This window comes from Podarcis cretensis (assembly GCF_951804945.1).
Source record: "Podarcis cretensis genome assembly, chromosome: 9".
NCBI lineage: Eukaryota > Metazoa > Chordata > Lepidosauria > Squamata > Lacertidae > Podarcis > Podarcis cretensis.
In genome coordinates this window covers 68,078,028-68,091,300 of record NC_137178.1, presented here as the reverse complement: position 1 = coordinate 68,091,300, position 13,273 = coordinate 68,078,028, and the positions used below count along the sequence as shown (strand labels likewise).

At 42.3% G+C, this 13,273-nt stretch overlaps 1 protein-coding gene across 1 annotated transcript in view; it reads left to right on the top strand.

The window, feature by feature from the left end:
- The first annotated feature begins 1,699 nt into the window (after positions 1-1,699).
- STIM2 (stromal interaction molecule 2) overlaps positions 1,700-13,273 on the top strand; it is a 73,613-nt gene continuing 62,039 nt past the window's right edge. The window contains exon 1 of the mRNA XM_079989682.1: positions 1,700-2,021. Within this exon, the coding sequence (XP_079845808.1) occupies positions 1,745-2,021 (277 nt within the window). The 5' untranslated portion in view covers positions 1,700-1,744. The remainder of the gene's footprint in view (positions 2,022-13,273) is intronic.

Here is a 13,273-nt window from a genome sequence, read left to right as displayed (position 1 = left end):
GCTGGCCCCATGCCTCTTAAGTGAGATGGGCGCACAACCCCAGAGTCTGTCAAGACTGGCCCGTACGGGCAGGGGTACCTTTATCTTTACCTTACCAGCGGGAAGGTAAACGGCGTTTCCGTGTGCGGCTCTGGTTCGCCAGATGCAGCTTTGTCACGCTGGCCACGTGACCCGGAAGTGTCTCCGGACAGCGCTGGCCCCTGGCCTCTTGAGTGAGATGGGTGCACAACCCCAGAGTCTGTCAAGACTGGCCCGTACGGGCAGGGGTACCTTTACCTTTACCTTTATACACACACACACACACACACACACAGTTAAAACAGGTTACCCAATCAGAACCCAGGGGGTGGAGTCAGAGGGACTATAAAACCAGCTCTGGGAGGGCGAAGAGAGGAGTTCATTGGGAGTTGGGTGGTTGGTTGGAGTGGGAGTGAATTGGGATAGAATTTGTCGGTAGGTTGAGTTAGGGTAGTGAAATATGCTGAGTCAGGAAGCTAGGAAGACAAGTAATTATCTGAGAGGTGGTTTAGTGAGTGAGAGCAGGTAGCGGGTTATAGGTCTGGATAGGCAACCCATGATTGTAACTGACTGATATCGTTTATGAAACCACATGCTTGTTAAACTGCAATAAATAAACAGAAGTTTATGTTCCAATTTAACCCTGACTGGACTCAGTATTTTACCAGTTAGGGCCTGGGTGGCGGCAGCGAGAAATAAAGTGGTGGCACAGGGATCACTAGACGGTGAAACGTCCGGGGACCCTGTGTGATCGCCACAACATATCCCTAAACATTTTGTGAATCGAACTTTGGCCTCATTGAGGGGCAATATTACATTATGTGTAGGAAAATGTGAGTACCCCTAAACATTTTTTAAAGAAAAAAAGCACTGTGTGTATATGAATGCAATAATGGAATACTGAATGGTATAGTTTTTGTAAAATATGCAGGGATTCATGATATGTAAAATGAACAACAGAAAGAGAAGTCACTGATAACTTAAGGATGTAAAATGAGTATTTTAAATATATATTACATATATGTGTTTATATACACACACACATATATATAACATATTACATTTTCAACTGCATATTACTGTGTGTGTGTGTATAAATAATAATAATAGTAAACTGAGTAATAGATTCATGGAGGGGAAGGTGGGAAGTCCAGAGATTCAGAGGAATCTTTAAATATGGATATATATGGTTATATTGTTACGATTTTATATTTGTTAAACCAAATAAAAATTATTTCAAAATAAAAAAAATAAAAATAAAGCGCTGGCCCTGAGTATGCTCAGCCCACGTGGCAGGAGTCAATAAGACAGCGATGCTCCTGAGCATGCGCATCCCCACGTGGCAGCTTCCCATTCAAAGGGATGCCCCTGAGCGTGCTCACCCCCAAAAAACAACGCCATCTGTTTCCCAGCTTCCCTGCACCCAGCCGCCCCTTCCCTTGATAAAGAGAGAGACCCTTCAAGCCGTAAGGGCAGGCGCGGCTTCGCGCGCCGCTACTGCGCACGCCCCGCCGCCTGCGTGGCGGCGCGCATGCGGAGTGGCGTCCTCGGCGGCGCGAGCGGGCAGCAACCGCCGCATCGGCTTGCTTTCGTCAGCGGAGCGCGAGAGGGCCCCCTCCCCTCGGCGGGGGGCGGGGCTTCGGCGGCGGCGCGGGCGGCATCCTCGCGAGCTGAGGCGACGACGAAGAGGAGCCCGTCGCCTGAGCCGAGCCGAGACGCCGCGCCGATGAACCGTTGCTGCCCCGCCGCCGCCGTGAGGAGAGCCGCGCGGCCGGGAGGGATCCTGCTGGTGCTGCTGCTGCTGCTGCTGCTGTTGCCGAAAGCGGATGCCGCCGCCGCCGCCGCCGCCGCCGCCCGCGCTGCTTCCTCGCCTTCGCCGCCGGCGCCGGGGCGCTGCGAGGCGGAGGCGGCGGACGTGGCCGGCGGCGGCAGAAGGGGAAGCGGAGGCGGAGCGGCTGGAGCGGCTTCTGCGGCTGCCTCCGACAGCCCGGCCCCGGGGACAGGTGGGTGAGGGAAGCCGCCGGGGGGTTGGAGCATCCCCGCCGCCGCCGCCGCCGGAGGAGGAGGAAACGGGGGCGCCGCCGAGGCTCCCTCAGCGCTGAGGGAGGGAGTCTTCGTTGCGGTTCCTCAAAGGCTCGCAGGGCCGAGGACGCGCTGACGTCACGTGTGGAACGGCGGACGCGTGTCTCGCTCCTTTCTCTCGCTGGGGCGCTGCGACGCGCGAAGTTGGCCCCGAGTTGGTGGCGCGGGGGCGGGGATGCGGACCTTCGGCGCCGGCATCTCCTGCTGGTGAGGGAGGCGAAAGGAGTCAAAGGCCATTAAATGCAGGGCACGGAACGGATCCCTCGGGTCTCGCCTCTGCTCCGGAAGGAGGAGGGGGGTGTCGGCGTCACGTGTGGAGCGGGAGACGCGTGTTTCGTGAGAGCGAGCACTTGTTGGGGTGTGACGCGTGTAAAGTGGTCCTCAGTTGGGGAGGGAGAAGCCAAGCGGTGTGTGTGTGTGGGGGGGGGAAAGTCTCTCCAAGGATGGAGACTTTTGGGGGGGGGGATCTTGGGGGTGGTGCGGATCAGGGGAAGGGAAGAAAGCCTCCTAAAACCAGCCTTTCTCAACCTTGGGTCTTCAGATTTTGTTTGTTGATTGATTGATTGATTGATTGATTGAATATATATACCACCCTATACCTGGAGGTCTCAGGGATGTTCACAGAAAAGATCACAATATATAAAATCAAAATAAAAACAATAACACCCCCCCTAGCTGCCAGGAAGGGAGTTGTAGTCCCACAACATCCGAGGACCCGAGTTGAGGGTTCTGGCTTGCAGTGAGGTGTGTGCAGGATGAAAACTGGGAAGGCTTTTAGTGCTAGTTTATCGCTGAACTTAAGATCTGACGTACCTATGGATGTGTAGGTGGGAGAAGTAGTGGCATTTTACCCTAAGCGCTGCATAATAGAGAACACTTGACAGAGTTTGGTCATTGGTAGTTCCTGCCCCCCCCAATTATTTTACTAATTATCCAGATTATTACCAAACCAAATTACTTCAATTTAATACAATTTCATAAAATCAGGTTTCCCGCTGCTGTTGCAAACATATGTCGATCATTTCCTCCCGTAGCCGCATCATCTCTTATTTAAGAGACATTTTTTCCTCCTTGCAAACATTTTATATAAATATAAAATCCATTTCACATGTGTAGTCCTTCATATACATTGTGGTTTCAGTCCTGGCGTGCTGGGAGAATTAATTACTGTCTTCCATTCTTCAGTTCTTTGCAGTGTTTGGTCATTGTTATTATTATTGTTAATTATATTTATACATCACTTTTTTTCCACCTAAGGAGCTCAAGGCTGTGTACATGGTTCTCCCCCCCCCCCCAGTTCATCCTCATTAACAACCCTGTGAGGTGACAGGCCCAAGATCACCCAGTGCTCTTCATTACTGAGTGGGGATTCGAACTCTGGTCTCCGAAATCTAACTGTTAAATCACACTGTTTAGGAAGCCTTCTGAACACCCTTGCTGTATCTACACTGAAATGTAGCCAGCGTTGCACCCTTTCAATTCATGTCTTTGAGTGGAGCATTAATGAAGAGCTTAGGATTTCAGTTTCAGTTTCAAAGCCCCCCTTGGGCCAACTCCTCATTTATCTTACCCATTTGCAATGTGTTGGGTTTTTTTACACGTCTTAAACAGCTTGTAAAAAATAAATGGAGTGGGAAGGCTGTCAGTGCAGTTCTCTTGGCTCTTTCATTGCTCATCCACTTATTCCTGCAGAAGAACCAGATGTGTCGGCAGGCAACTGTGGTCCTCTCTCTTTTTCTCTCTGTGTTTGAATTACTAGTCAAAAGGAGTAGAAGCAGCAATGCGGAACTGAGGCAAGTGCATGAAGCTTTCCCGGCAATCCCAGACTTCTAACTCGACGTTAACCCACAAGGAAGTTACTATAAAAGTGCTCCGGAGGCTTTAAAAATAATCTTCGTAGGAGGGTGCTGTTTAATATTTATCATCCTATTGTCTGCATGTTTTATAGTTGTGTGTAACGGTGGAATATAGCAACTGCTCTAACCATTTATCTTGCGTCTGGGTCTTGCGCTGTGCAGAGGGCAAAAGACGCTGTTTGCACGTTAGTGGAATCTGAAGCAGGGTGAAGGAAGTTGGGAGTGAAATAAACAGTCCTATGAAGTGTTGATAATATATTATCAGCAGGAAGACTAGCTCAGAGGCGGATGAATTCATTCCCAGGAAATAAACTCGCCACCATACTGTTGAAAATGAGAAGATGGAATGTAGATTGTTCTGGAGGAAGTTTCGTGGACGTGAGAGATGGAACTGAAACTTTGATATTGTCCTGTGACCCTGTACTTTGACATCTTCAAAAGTGTGTTCAGCGAACACCTTGACAGTGAATCACTTTCCTGCGAGGAAAAGTAACCATTTTGGAAATGAATTGACCATATTTTAGAGACTGTTTAAAAGCAAACTTAAAAACAACAAAACATGAAAGTGTTTTCAGAAGTATGTAGTTTCTGTGAATGATGGCAAAAAAGACAAGTGTGCTTCTGTGGGAAAGATAAGCATCCTGGGGTGGGGTGGGAAGCATATATCAGGTCATTTGAAGTGTGGGTTTTTGCAGAATTTTCTTTATTTGTTACATTTGTGCCCTTTCTGTTAGGGTGTCCAGAATGGTATGTGGATGGTAGTATCAAGTTTTCCAAACAATGTTGTGAGGTATGTTAGTTAGGCTGAGAGCTGGTGACTTGCCAGTGAGTTTTATGAGTAAATAGGTATTTGAACTCAAGTCCTGTTTTAATGGCTGCTTCAGCAGGGAACTGTTTTGTCCCCCTCCTGGATGTTCTTAAGGTCCAGAACTTGCTTGGCTTTGCTACTTTGCTTTTTCTAATAGCATTTCTGTAACTGGGAGAAGCAATATAACACAGCAGGAACAGCTGAAGAGCCAGAGAAAATGTGTCCTGTATTTGTGGGTTCCCGACTCAGGGTAGTTTTAGCAATTTCTCCCAGCCAAAGGATGCTGGGAGGAGCCAGAGGTTCTAGGTACCAAGTATGGCTGCTGCTTTGGTGGGGCCAGTGGGTATGAATGGGGAATTGTGGAGCACTCTGCAGTAGTAAATGATGGAATAATGTTGGGGATTTGACTAGTGTTTTCAGATAACTAGATTGAGTGTGTGATTCTATTTTATCCTGTTAGCATGGGAGTGGTCCTGTTTTCTATTTTAAATATTTTGGCTTGGATCCATGTTAATGGAACAGGGCTTTCCTGCCCCCTTTTCCTCTGCAGCCCCCTGAAACCTTGCTGCTGTGAATTGGTTGGTCCCTGGGATATTGAGGGGAGTGGTGGCAATTTAGGACCTAAACCATAATTTATACTTAATAAATCTGAAAAGTGTGTTATCATGAATAGCTTAGGGATCTGTGGTATTTCCAGAATAGCATAACTTTAAATGAGGTTTCTCTGTTCTGTTTTTTAGTATCAGAGACATAGTCTGCAGTGAATCATTTACCCTTCTTGCCTTTTCTCTCTCTTTTGTATAAAAACAGTTTCTCAGCTCTGTTTTTCTTCTTTGGTCTAAAAGAAGTTTTGGCAAATGGGCACTGCCCTGGTATGTATACTGTGATCTTTTAGGTGCCAAGTGAAGACCAGTTCCTGTTCTCCCAGACCTTTTATTTACAATCTTATGTATTGTTTTAGTTCTTGCACCAAGTTTCCTGTTGCTGGTTTTTTTGTTTTTTTGTTTGGCTGGTTTTAAGTAATGTTGCTGCTGGGGTTTATGCTGATTTTAGTCAAGTTTTGCAGAGTTTTACTTTATTTTGTTTATTGTGTTGGGAATTGTATTTTGTATATCGTTTATGTAAGCTGCCCAGAGAACTTTGCTGATTGGTGGTTTATAAATTAATAATAATTACATTTATAAACTATCGATCAGCAATGTTCTTTAGGCATCTTACATAAACAGTATACAACATACAATTCACTTTGACTTACAGTGTATTAACATCTCGGGATTTGAGGGATTCTTACCTGTAGTCCATGTTCTCAGCATATTTCTTGTCTACTGTGGGTATGTTTTTCTCTTATCAGTTTCTTCTAGTTAATCTTTCTTTTTCTGAAGTCTTCCTGTAGATTGATATCTATTGCACTATGCTGCTTTTATCTCAACTTTCTAAATAGTGATTCTGAAGTACAGCTGCATGTTTACACTGATAAATGAGAAACAATCCTACTTGACAAGTGATGGTATGCTGCTTATATTCTAAGTTTGGGATAGGTTGTGGTAAATTGCCATGGTTCAAGTGTCCTATATGGAGTGCCTAATATAGATGTAGGACTTTACGTGGATTCATGTGAGGAGCCTTTCAGCTTTGAGGCTGGGAATGGAAATTGGAACCAAATTCTTCTTCATATTACTATGGCTGAAGATGTCATTGCACGCAAAACATCTTATTCAGCAAACATTGTCAACAACAATCATTTGTTTAGCAAACTTTTCTGCAATACATTACTCTGGATTGTTTTGGTTTTTTTGGGTGAGAAGGGAAGCTATTTCTGTCTCTTTGAATTTGTACACTTTTCTATTCCAAGAGCTCACAACATGTACTAGCCTAAATCAAAATATAAGCAAATAGCTAAAGCGGACTCCATAAAATAAAAATTCACACAGTTTCAACGGTTGAAATCCCAGCTTCTCTTCTACTTCCCAATAGAGCAGGCCTTTTCCCATTGACAGTGCCTCAGTTTTACCTGGATTGGGCTTCAGTTTATTGGCTCTCATCTAGATACCAAGACAAGACAACAGTCCAGCACATTCATAGCCAAGCCTGCCAGATGTAAAGGAGAGGTAGAGCTGTGTGTCATTTACATGTTACTGACAGCGTAATTACCAAAGTCTGGATGACTCCACTCAGCTGTTTCTTACAGATGTTAAATAGCATAGGGGGTAAAATCGAACTCTGAGGAACCGCACCTAGAAGGCTCTATGGGGCTGAAGTGCACTCTCCCACGTAGCACTCTCTAGAAATGTTCATTCAAGTAGGACTGGAACCACTGCAAAGTTAACAAAGGACACATAAACCCCAGTTTGAATGGATCTAGAAAATCAGTTGTCTTCAAGAGCACTTGGATCTGATCTGCAACATTACTGAGTATATTGTTGGTCCAAGCTGGATTTTGCTTATTAAATAGTTTTTCACAATGTGATGATACAAGATAGCAAAAATAGTAGAATGAATGTGCAGGCATCTCTTTTTAAGGATTAAGAAAACCAGAACTGAACTAGAAGTGGTCATTTTTGTGTGTATTAATTTTATGATAATAAAACTCTGGATGAAGTAAAAAAAAGTCTGTTGCCTGGGAACTCTTATGTTTCCCAAACTGAAAGTTGGTGATTAACTATCTATGAAGTATCTTGCACTGCTGGTGACAGTTATATAATGATCTGTCTTTCATTCTTTTTAGATACAGTTATCATTCTGCAGTGTTGGTTGCTGTGGAAACCAAGCTATGTGATACCCACAGTACTTAAAGCAAATTCATTATGTAATAGTTATATACTTTTATATTGCACTAATTACAGTAATCTTGCATTTGTACTAACCACAGGCAGTGAATGCTATATATATGTAGTACAGTGGTATCTCGGGTTACATACGCCTCAGGTTACATACTCTGCTAACCCAGAAATAATACCTCGGGTTAAGAACTTTGCTTCAAGATGAGAACAGAAATCGTGTGGCAGTGGCACGGCAGCAGCGGGAGGCCCCATTAGCTAAAGTGGTGCTTCAGGTTAAGAACAGTTTCAGGTTAAGAACAGACCTCCAGAACGAATTAAGTACGTAACCAGAGGTAACACTGTACTGATAGGCCAAAAAAATATATTACTGTATATCACAAATATGTGTTTCAGACTATAGTGTTAAGAACAGATAGTTTTCAGTTGGGAATATTATTGGCTACTTTTATCGCAGACATCATTTCCATCGTAAATGGAACTTCAGAAAGGATGCAGTGCACAGTAGAAATTTAACTTTCAGCTTTTGTACTGGTTAGGTTTGCAAAAAGTTACCACATTTTTTATATGCAAAGAGTTGATTTTAGATAAACAGTGCTAAATGAGGGCTACTTCCCACACACCCATCTTTGGTAATATCTCTTATGCAATTATTGGCTGAGACTGGCCTCTCTTCCCAGCGGTCTTGCTTCCTTGACTATTAAAAGACGATTTCCAATTGATATGGAAACAAGCAGTGGATAATATAATAACAACTCTAGGATTCAATCCACAGTTCTTACTTAACAGGGGGAATGAGCAAGCAAAAACCATTATAAAACGGTGTGTGGTCTTCTTTTTTCCTTGGCCAGGTCCCCCAAATTTTTAATTGGTGAAACTAGAAGATATTCCACTTACTAAATGCCATACATAGCTAATCTTGAAATACCAAAACAACGAAGGGCTTTCGCCTTGACGCGTTGTCAGGCCTTCCCTTCAGCAGTTCAGGAAGGCAGTTATAGGAAGATACCATATGAGGAGAGGAAATTCCCATGTGGTTCTGGGCAGCAGGAAACAACGGAGCATGCCCTTCTTCATTGCCAGTATTATGTAGACATTCAAGCTAGGTTTATCCAGCCCATCCTATATAAGTTCCCTGGGTGTTCAGAACAACACTACATCTCCCTATTACTACAGGACGATAGCCCAGAAGTCACATATTTAGTTGCTAGATTTTGTACTGCCATGATAGATATTCGTCGAAGGGCCTCCTAAATAAAAGGCCCATATTGTTAGAGCTGCACTTCTGAAGCCCCACCCCATACAGCTGTTTTTTTTTAACTGATCTCCTTTAAATTTTCCTTACTGGTTTTTATTCATCCATTACCTATGCTTAATCAAGTATTCTAGGTATACGTTTTAATCTACGTTTGGTTCTTGTTCCCAATTAATTTAATAATTATCTGCTTAGAGATATTGTTATGCTATTTATTTAGATGTTTTGCTTCTGCTGGTCTGTGACCGTAATTCATTCATTCTTATGCAACATGTCTCTGAAAAACCCTTGCAGTCATGCCCCTGGAAGCCACATGATTGGCTGAGAATCCTAAGAACTTATTTTTTGCATGTGTTCAGTTACACAAAAGTGCTTCAGATGTTGCAGAAGAGATATGGTCAAGTTGGGCACCTTATATTTGCTGCAATGTGTAAAGTGGCTCTGATCATTGTTGAAAATATTGGTGTATAGTGGCAGACTTTATGTTTGTCTTTGCTCTCTGGAGAAGGATGGATTTAATTTCTTCTTTTGCTTTTTAGTATTTTTTTTGTGGGAGTGCAGAGAGTTAATTTGTTTTCTGTGACACAATTCGATTCTAGTGCTCTGGCTGTTGGGGTCATGTTGTTCCTGCTCATATTTTGTGTTCTTTTGTCAGCATGCTTTCTGAAGGGATCAACTGCTGTTCGTTCTTAACATGAACTGTTGAGCAGGGCTAGAAATTCTGATCGCTGCAGGCTTATAGATCAACAATAATATTTATTGATTTCATGTACCTATTGCACGGGTGATAAGGTTGGGAAATAATTTTCTTGAAGGAATTTTTTTACTTAGCTGTTCAACCAGCTTAGGACAACTAAAGCTTGGACCTCTTCATTCAGTGCTATGAGTTGCATGGTGTGTCAGTTCTATGAAGTTAAGATCCCTTACCCAGCAAAGCATGCAGGGTTGGTTTTAGCAGAGGCCTTTGGCTTGCTTGGGTGAAATCCCTCCCAGTACGCAGGCATATCCCTACGCTGGAAGGGGTTCACACGTGGAGACATGATCACTACGTATTTCAAGTTCCATTTTGTTTTCTGGTATTTTATTTGACAGAAATTGTGGATTCAGAAGGGATCTTCATTTTTCAGTAGCTCTTGTTCTAAGTAGCACCCCTGTTTTTTTAAAAGAATTTGTTTTGAATGTGTACGTAAATCCCATCGATTTCCGTGCAGCTTAATTCAGAGAAATAAGGCATTTCTCCATGGATTGAAATTGTCTTCTGTATAAATTTATGGGTGAAACACTTATTAAATTGCTGGGTCAGCATTATTATTTCTTGTAGTGATAAATAAGTAACTTATCCACACTTGTATTAGTTTTGTCAAAAAAGGGCTTAAAATAAACATTTCAAAGCAAATGATCATGCTTACAGGCATATTTGAGATTATGGTGTTTTGTAATTAACAATGAAAGTATATCATATTTTTTGACTTTGTAGTCTGATTGTTGCATTTCCAAGTATGTTTGATTCTGTCTTCTCTTAGTAGTAACCTGAAATGCTCCAGTAAGGTGGTACAAACAAAAACGTTGGCTAGCAAGATCTCTTTTCCTAATTTATTTATCTCACTGCAAACTGTTCTTCCAAAGTTATATCTAAAGGGTTGGTTTTATTTATCTAATGAAATTCTTGCTCTGTTTAACAATAGTTTTATATCTTTGTTCAGTAGTTATTGTGACCTGGTCCCAATAACAGAAGCATCCTTGAAACAACAGAAACATTCCTGTTCAGTGTTGTCAATAGACATTCCGTCTCTTAGGTGCCACCCTGTTCCTCTTGGCCCAGCTACATGTCAGAAGATAATGCAGTATCTCTTCTGAAGAGAAGGAAACTCCATCCTACTATACATACTATTCTTTATGTCTTTTGCAAGAAGGAACATTTTTCTTTGGTATTTCCAAAACTCATTCCTATGTTTGTTTGTATGCAAACAAATATGGAAATATAATTGACACTTCAAAATATGCCATATTTGAAAGAATATATATAGAAGAAGAGCCATGTTCATAGAAACCAAAAGTTTTAAAAATGCAAGAGGATTACTGTTGAATTGGTCCAAGGGTCTATCTGTAATAGTCAGCCAGATGACCCTGGGAAACCCATGGCTAGGCATGAAGGAAATACTCCTTCCTGATAGTTTTCTCTCCAGTAAATTGTTTTCAGTGGGATGCTGCCTCTGCACTGGAGGTTCCATTTAGCCGTCATGGCTAATAGAGTTCTATCTCCCCTCTCTGTCCCCAATTAGTCTAATCCTCTTTTAAAGCTATCTAAGCCAATCTCCCATCAGCACATCCTGTGGCTTTCAAGTCCATAAATTAATTGTACATTTTGTGAAGAAGTATGTACTGTTGTCCACCCTGAATCTGCAGTCTGCCACTCAGTTTCATTGGGTGACCTTGGAGGAGCTAGAATTACATGAGAGGCAGAAAAAATTCTCAATATGTACCCTCCCCATAACATCACGGAAAAGCTGCAACCCTTCTTGAGTAGCATTTATACTGAAGAGCCTCTGTCAATGCCTAAAGATGTGGGTGTTGCTCGCCTTTGAAAAGTATTCATCAAATGCAAGCCATTAAATTAGGTTAGTTAATTTTTGTTTTATACAATGTTGTTCAGTTTAAACTGTTTAGTTGAGTTAGCTTATATTTATAATTTCAATAAAGTACTGTATGGATTGATTTTTCTGGTTTGGCTTTTACTTATTAATATTATGATTGCTTTTAATTGTTTCTGATCTTTTAAAATTGTTATTATTCACCTGATATTCTATCAGTTGCATTGGGTACAATTTTGTAGGAAAGCCTCATGCAAATAGATAATGCTGTGATTTATAAACCAAGATTCCATTCCAGTCGTGCCATGTGTTAAAACTTTGCTGAGTAACAAAGTTTTGTATGAGTTTCTACACCTATTAAAGGAGGGCAAACCAGCACGTTACAATATGGTTGTTTTTTTTAAAGCAGGCACTTCCAGTTTACTGCCAATCATCTTGGTTATATTTCACTGCTGTCTGTAACATACATGTGTAGGAGGGTGACTTACTGAATGTATTAAATGCCCACATTGTTTGTCTTTGGGGGCGTTATTCATATATCTGATTAATATAGAATTAATATTCTGGATATAGAATATGGTCTCTCACAGCAGGTAGATTACTGAATAGGAGTGGACTATTGGATCGGGTGGAGTGGTCATTTGGATTGGCTTCAAAGATAGCCAGTTGCGGATTCAGTTGAGCCCCCTCATTGCCTTCCTTGGTAGTTTGCATTTGGCTAGAGACCTTATTGTATGTGGGATAATGACCCTCTCTATACCACACAGCAACACACTTAAATACTACCAGGAGTCTTGTTTGGTTGGTGTTACACTTGATTATAGGGATGCGGATGGCACTGTGGTCTAAACCACTGAGCCTCTTGGGCTTGCTGATCAGAAGGTCGGCGGTTCGAATCCCCACGATGAGGTTGCTGTGTCTCAGCTCCTGACAACCTAGTAGTTTGCAAGCACGCCAGTGCAAGTAGATAAATAGGTAGTGCTGCAGCAGGAAGGTAAACGGCATTTCCGTGTGCTCTGGTTTCCATCACGGTGTCCTGTTGCGCCAGAAGTGGTGTGGGATGTTTTACTATTTTGTTGTGTTTTCCTAGAAAAGAAGGTAGGAAGGCCAACAGTGGTGTGATTGTTTGGGATGGGAAACCTACTTGCATCTTGCTAATTTGTCATGCTTATTTCAAAAGCTGCTTTTTTGCTGTGTCTCATGAAGAAGAATTCTTTCTCTGAGCAGCTTTGAATCCATTTGAATTCATTTTTAAATTTAGCTTTTCAAAGCTTTGTTTCAAGCTCTTAAATACCTGTATTCTCTTGCCTTTAATATAAACAAATGCATAAAGAAAACGTCATGCTTTATAAGCTTGTAATATGTAATGACTGTGAAATATCTAGCAGTCGTGTTTAAGGGCATGAAGGAAAGTAATGTTTCTTTCTTCCGTAAACACAGAGAGTAAATTTGTTGGCGTAGAAATTATAATCGGGCTTCACTAACTCCATTCTGCCTGGACCAACAACAGACACTTTGCCTGTTCCTGGGATAGAGATGGAGACAGAGGAAGATAATATTACTGTGGCTGTTTAAGGAGCAGGGTGTGGCACTATGGATCTATCAGACTGAAGGCCCTGATGTACCAGGAGAAGCTGAGATGCAGATGGAAAGTGTTTGGGCCACACAATTGGGATATGAGATATGAGAAATGGAGTAGAGAGAAATAAAAGAGTTGAGGTACCAATAGTTACCTGTTCCAAAGAGAATAGGAGTGGGTTTCCTGAGTTTCACAGGTTTTTGAACAGAGGGATTGGATTGAAAACGAAGGTATGCATTGTGGCTACATGCAACTTCTGAATTCCACTTAGTAAACATTCACTGAAATGTTTCTTCAATGGAGTGGC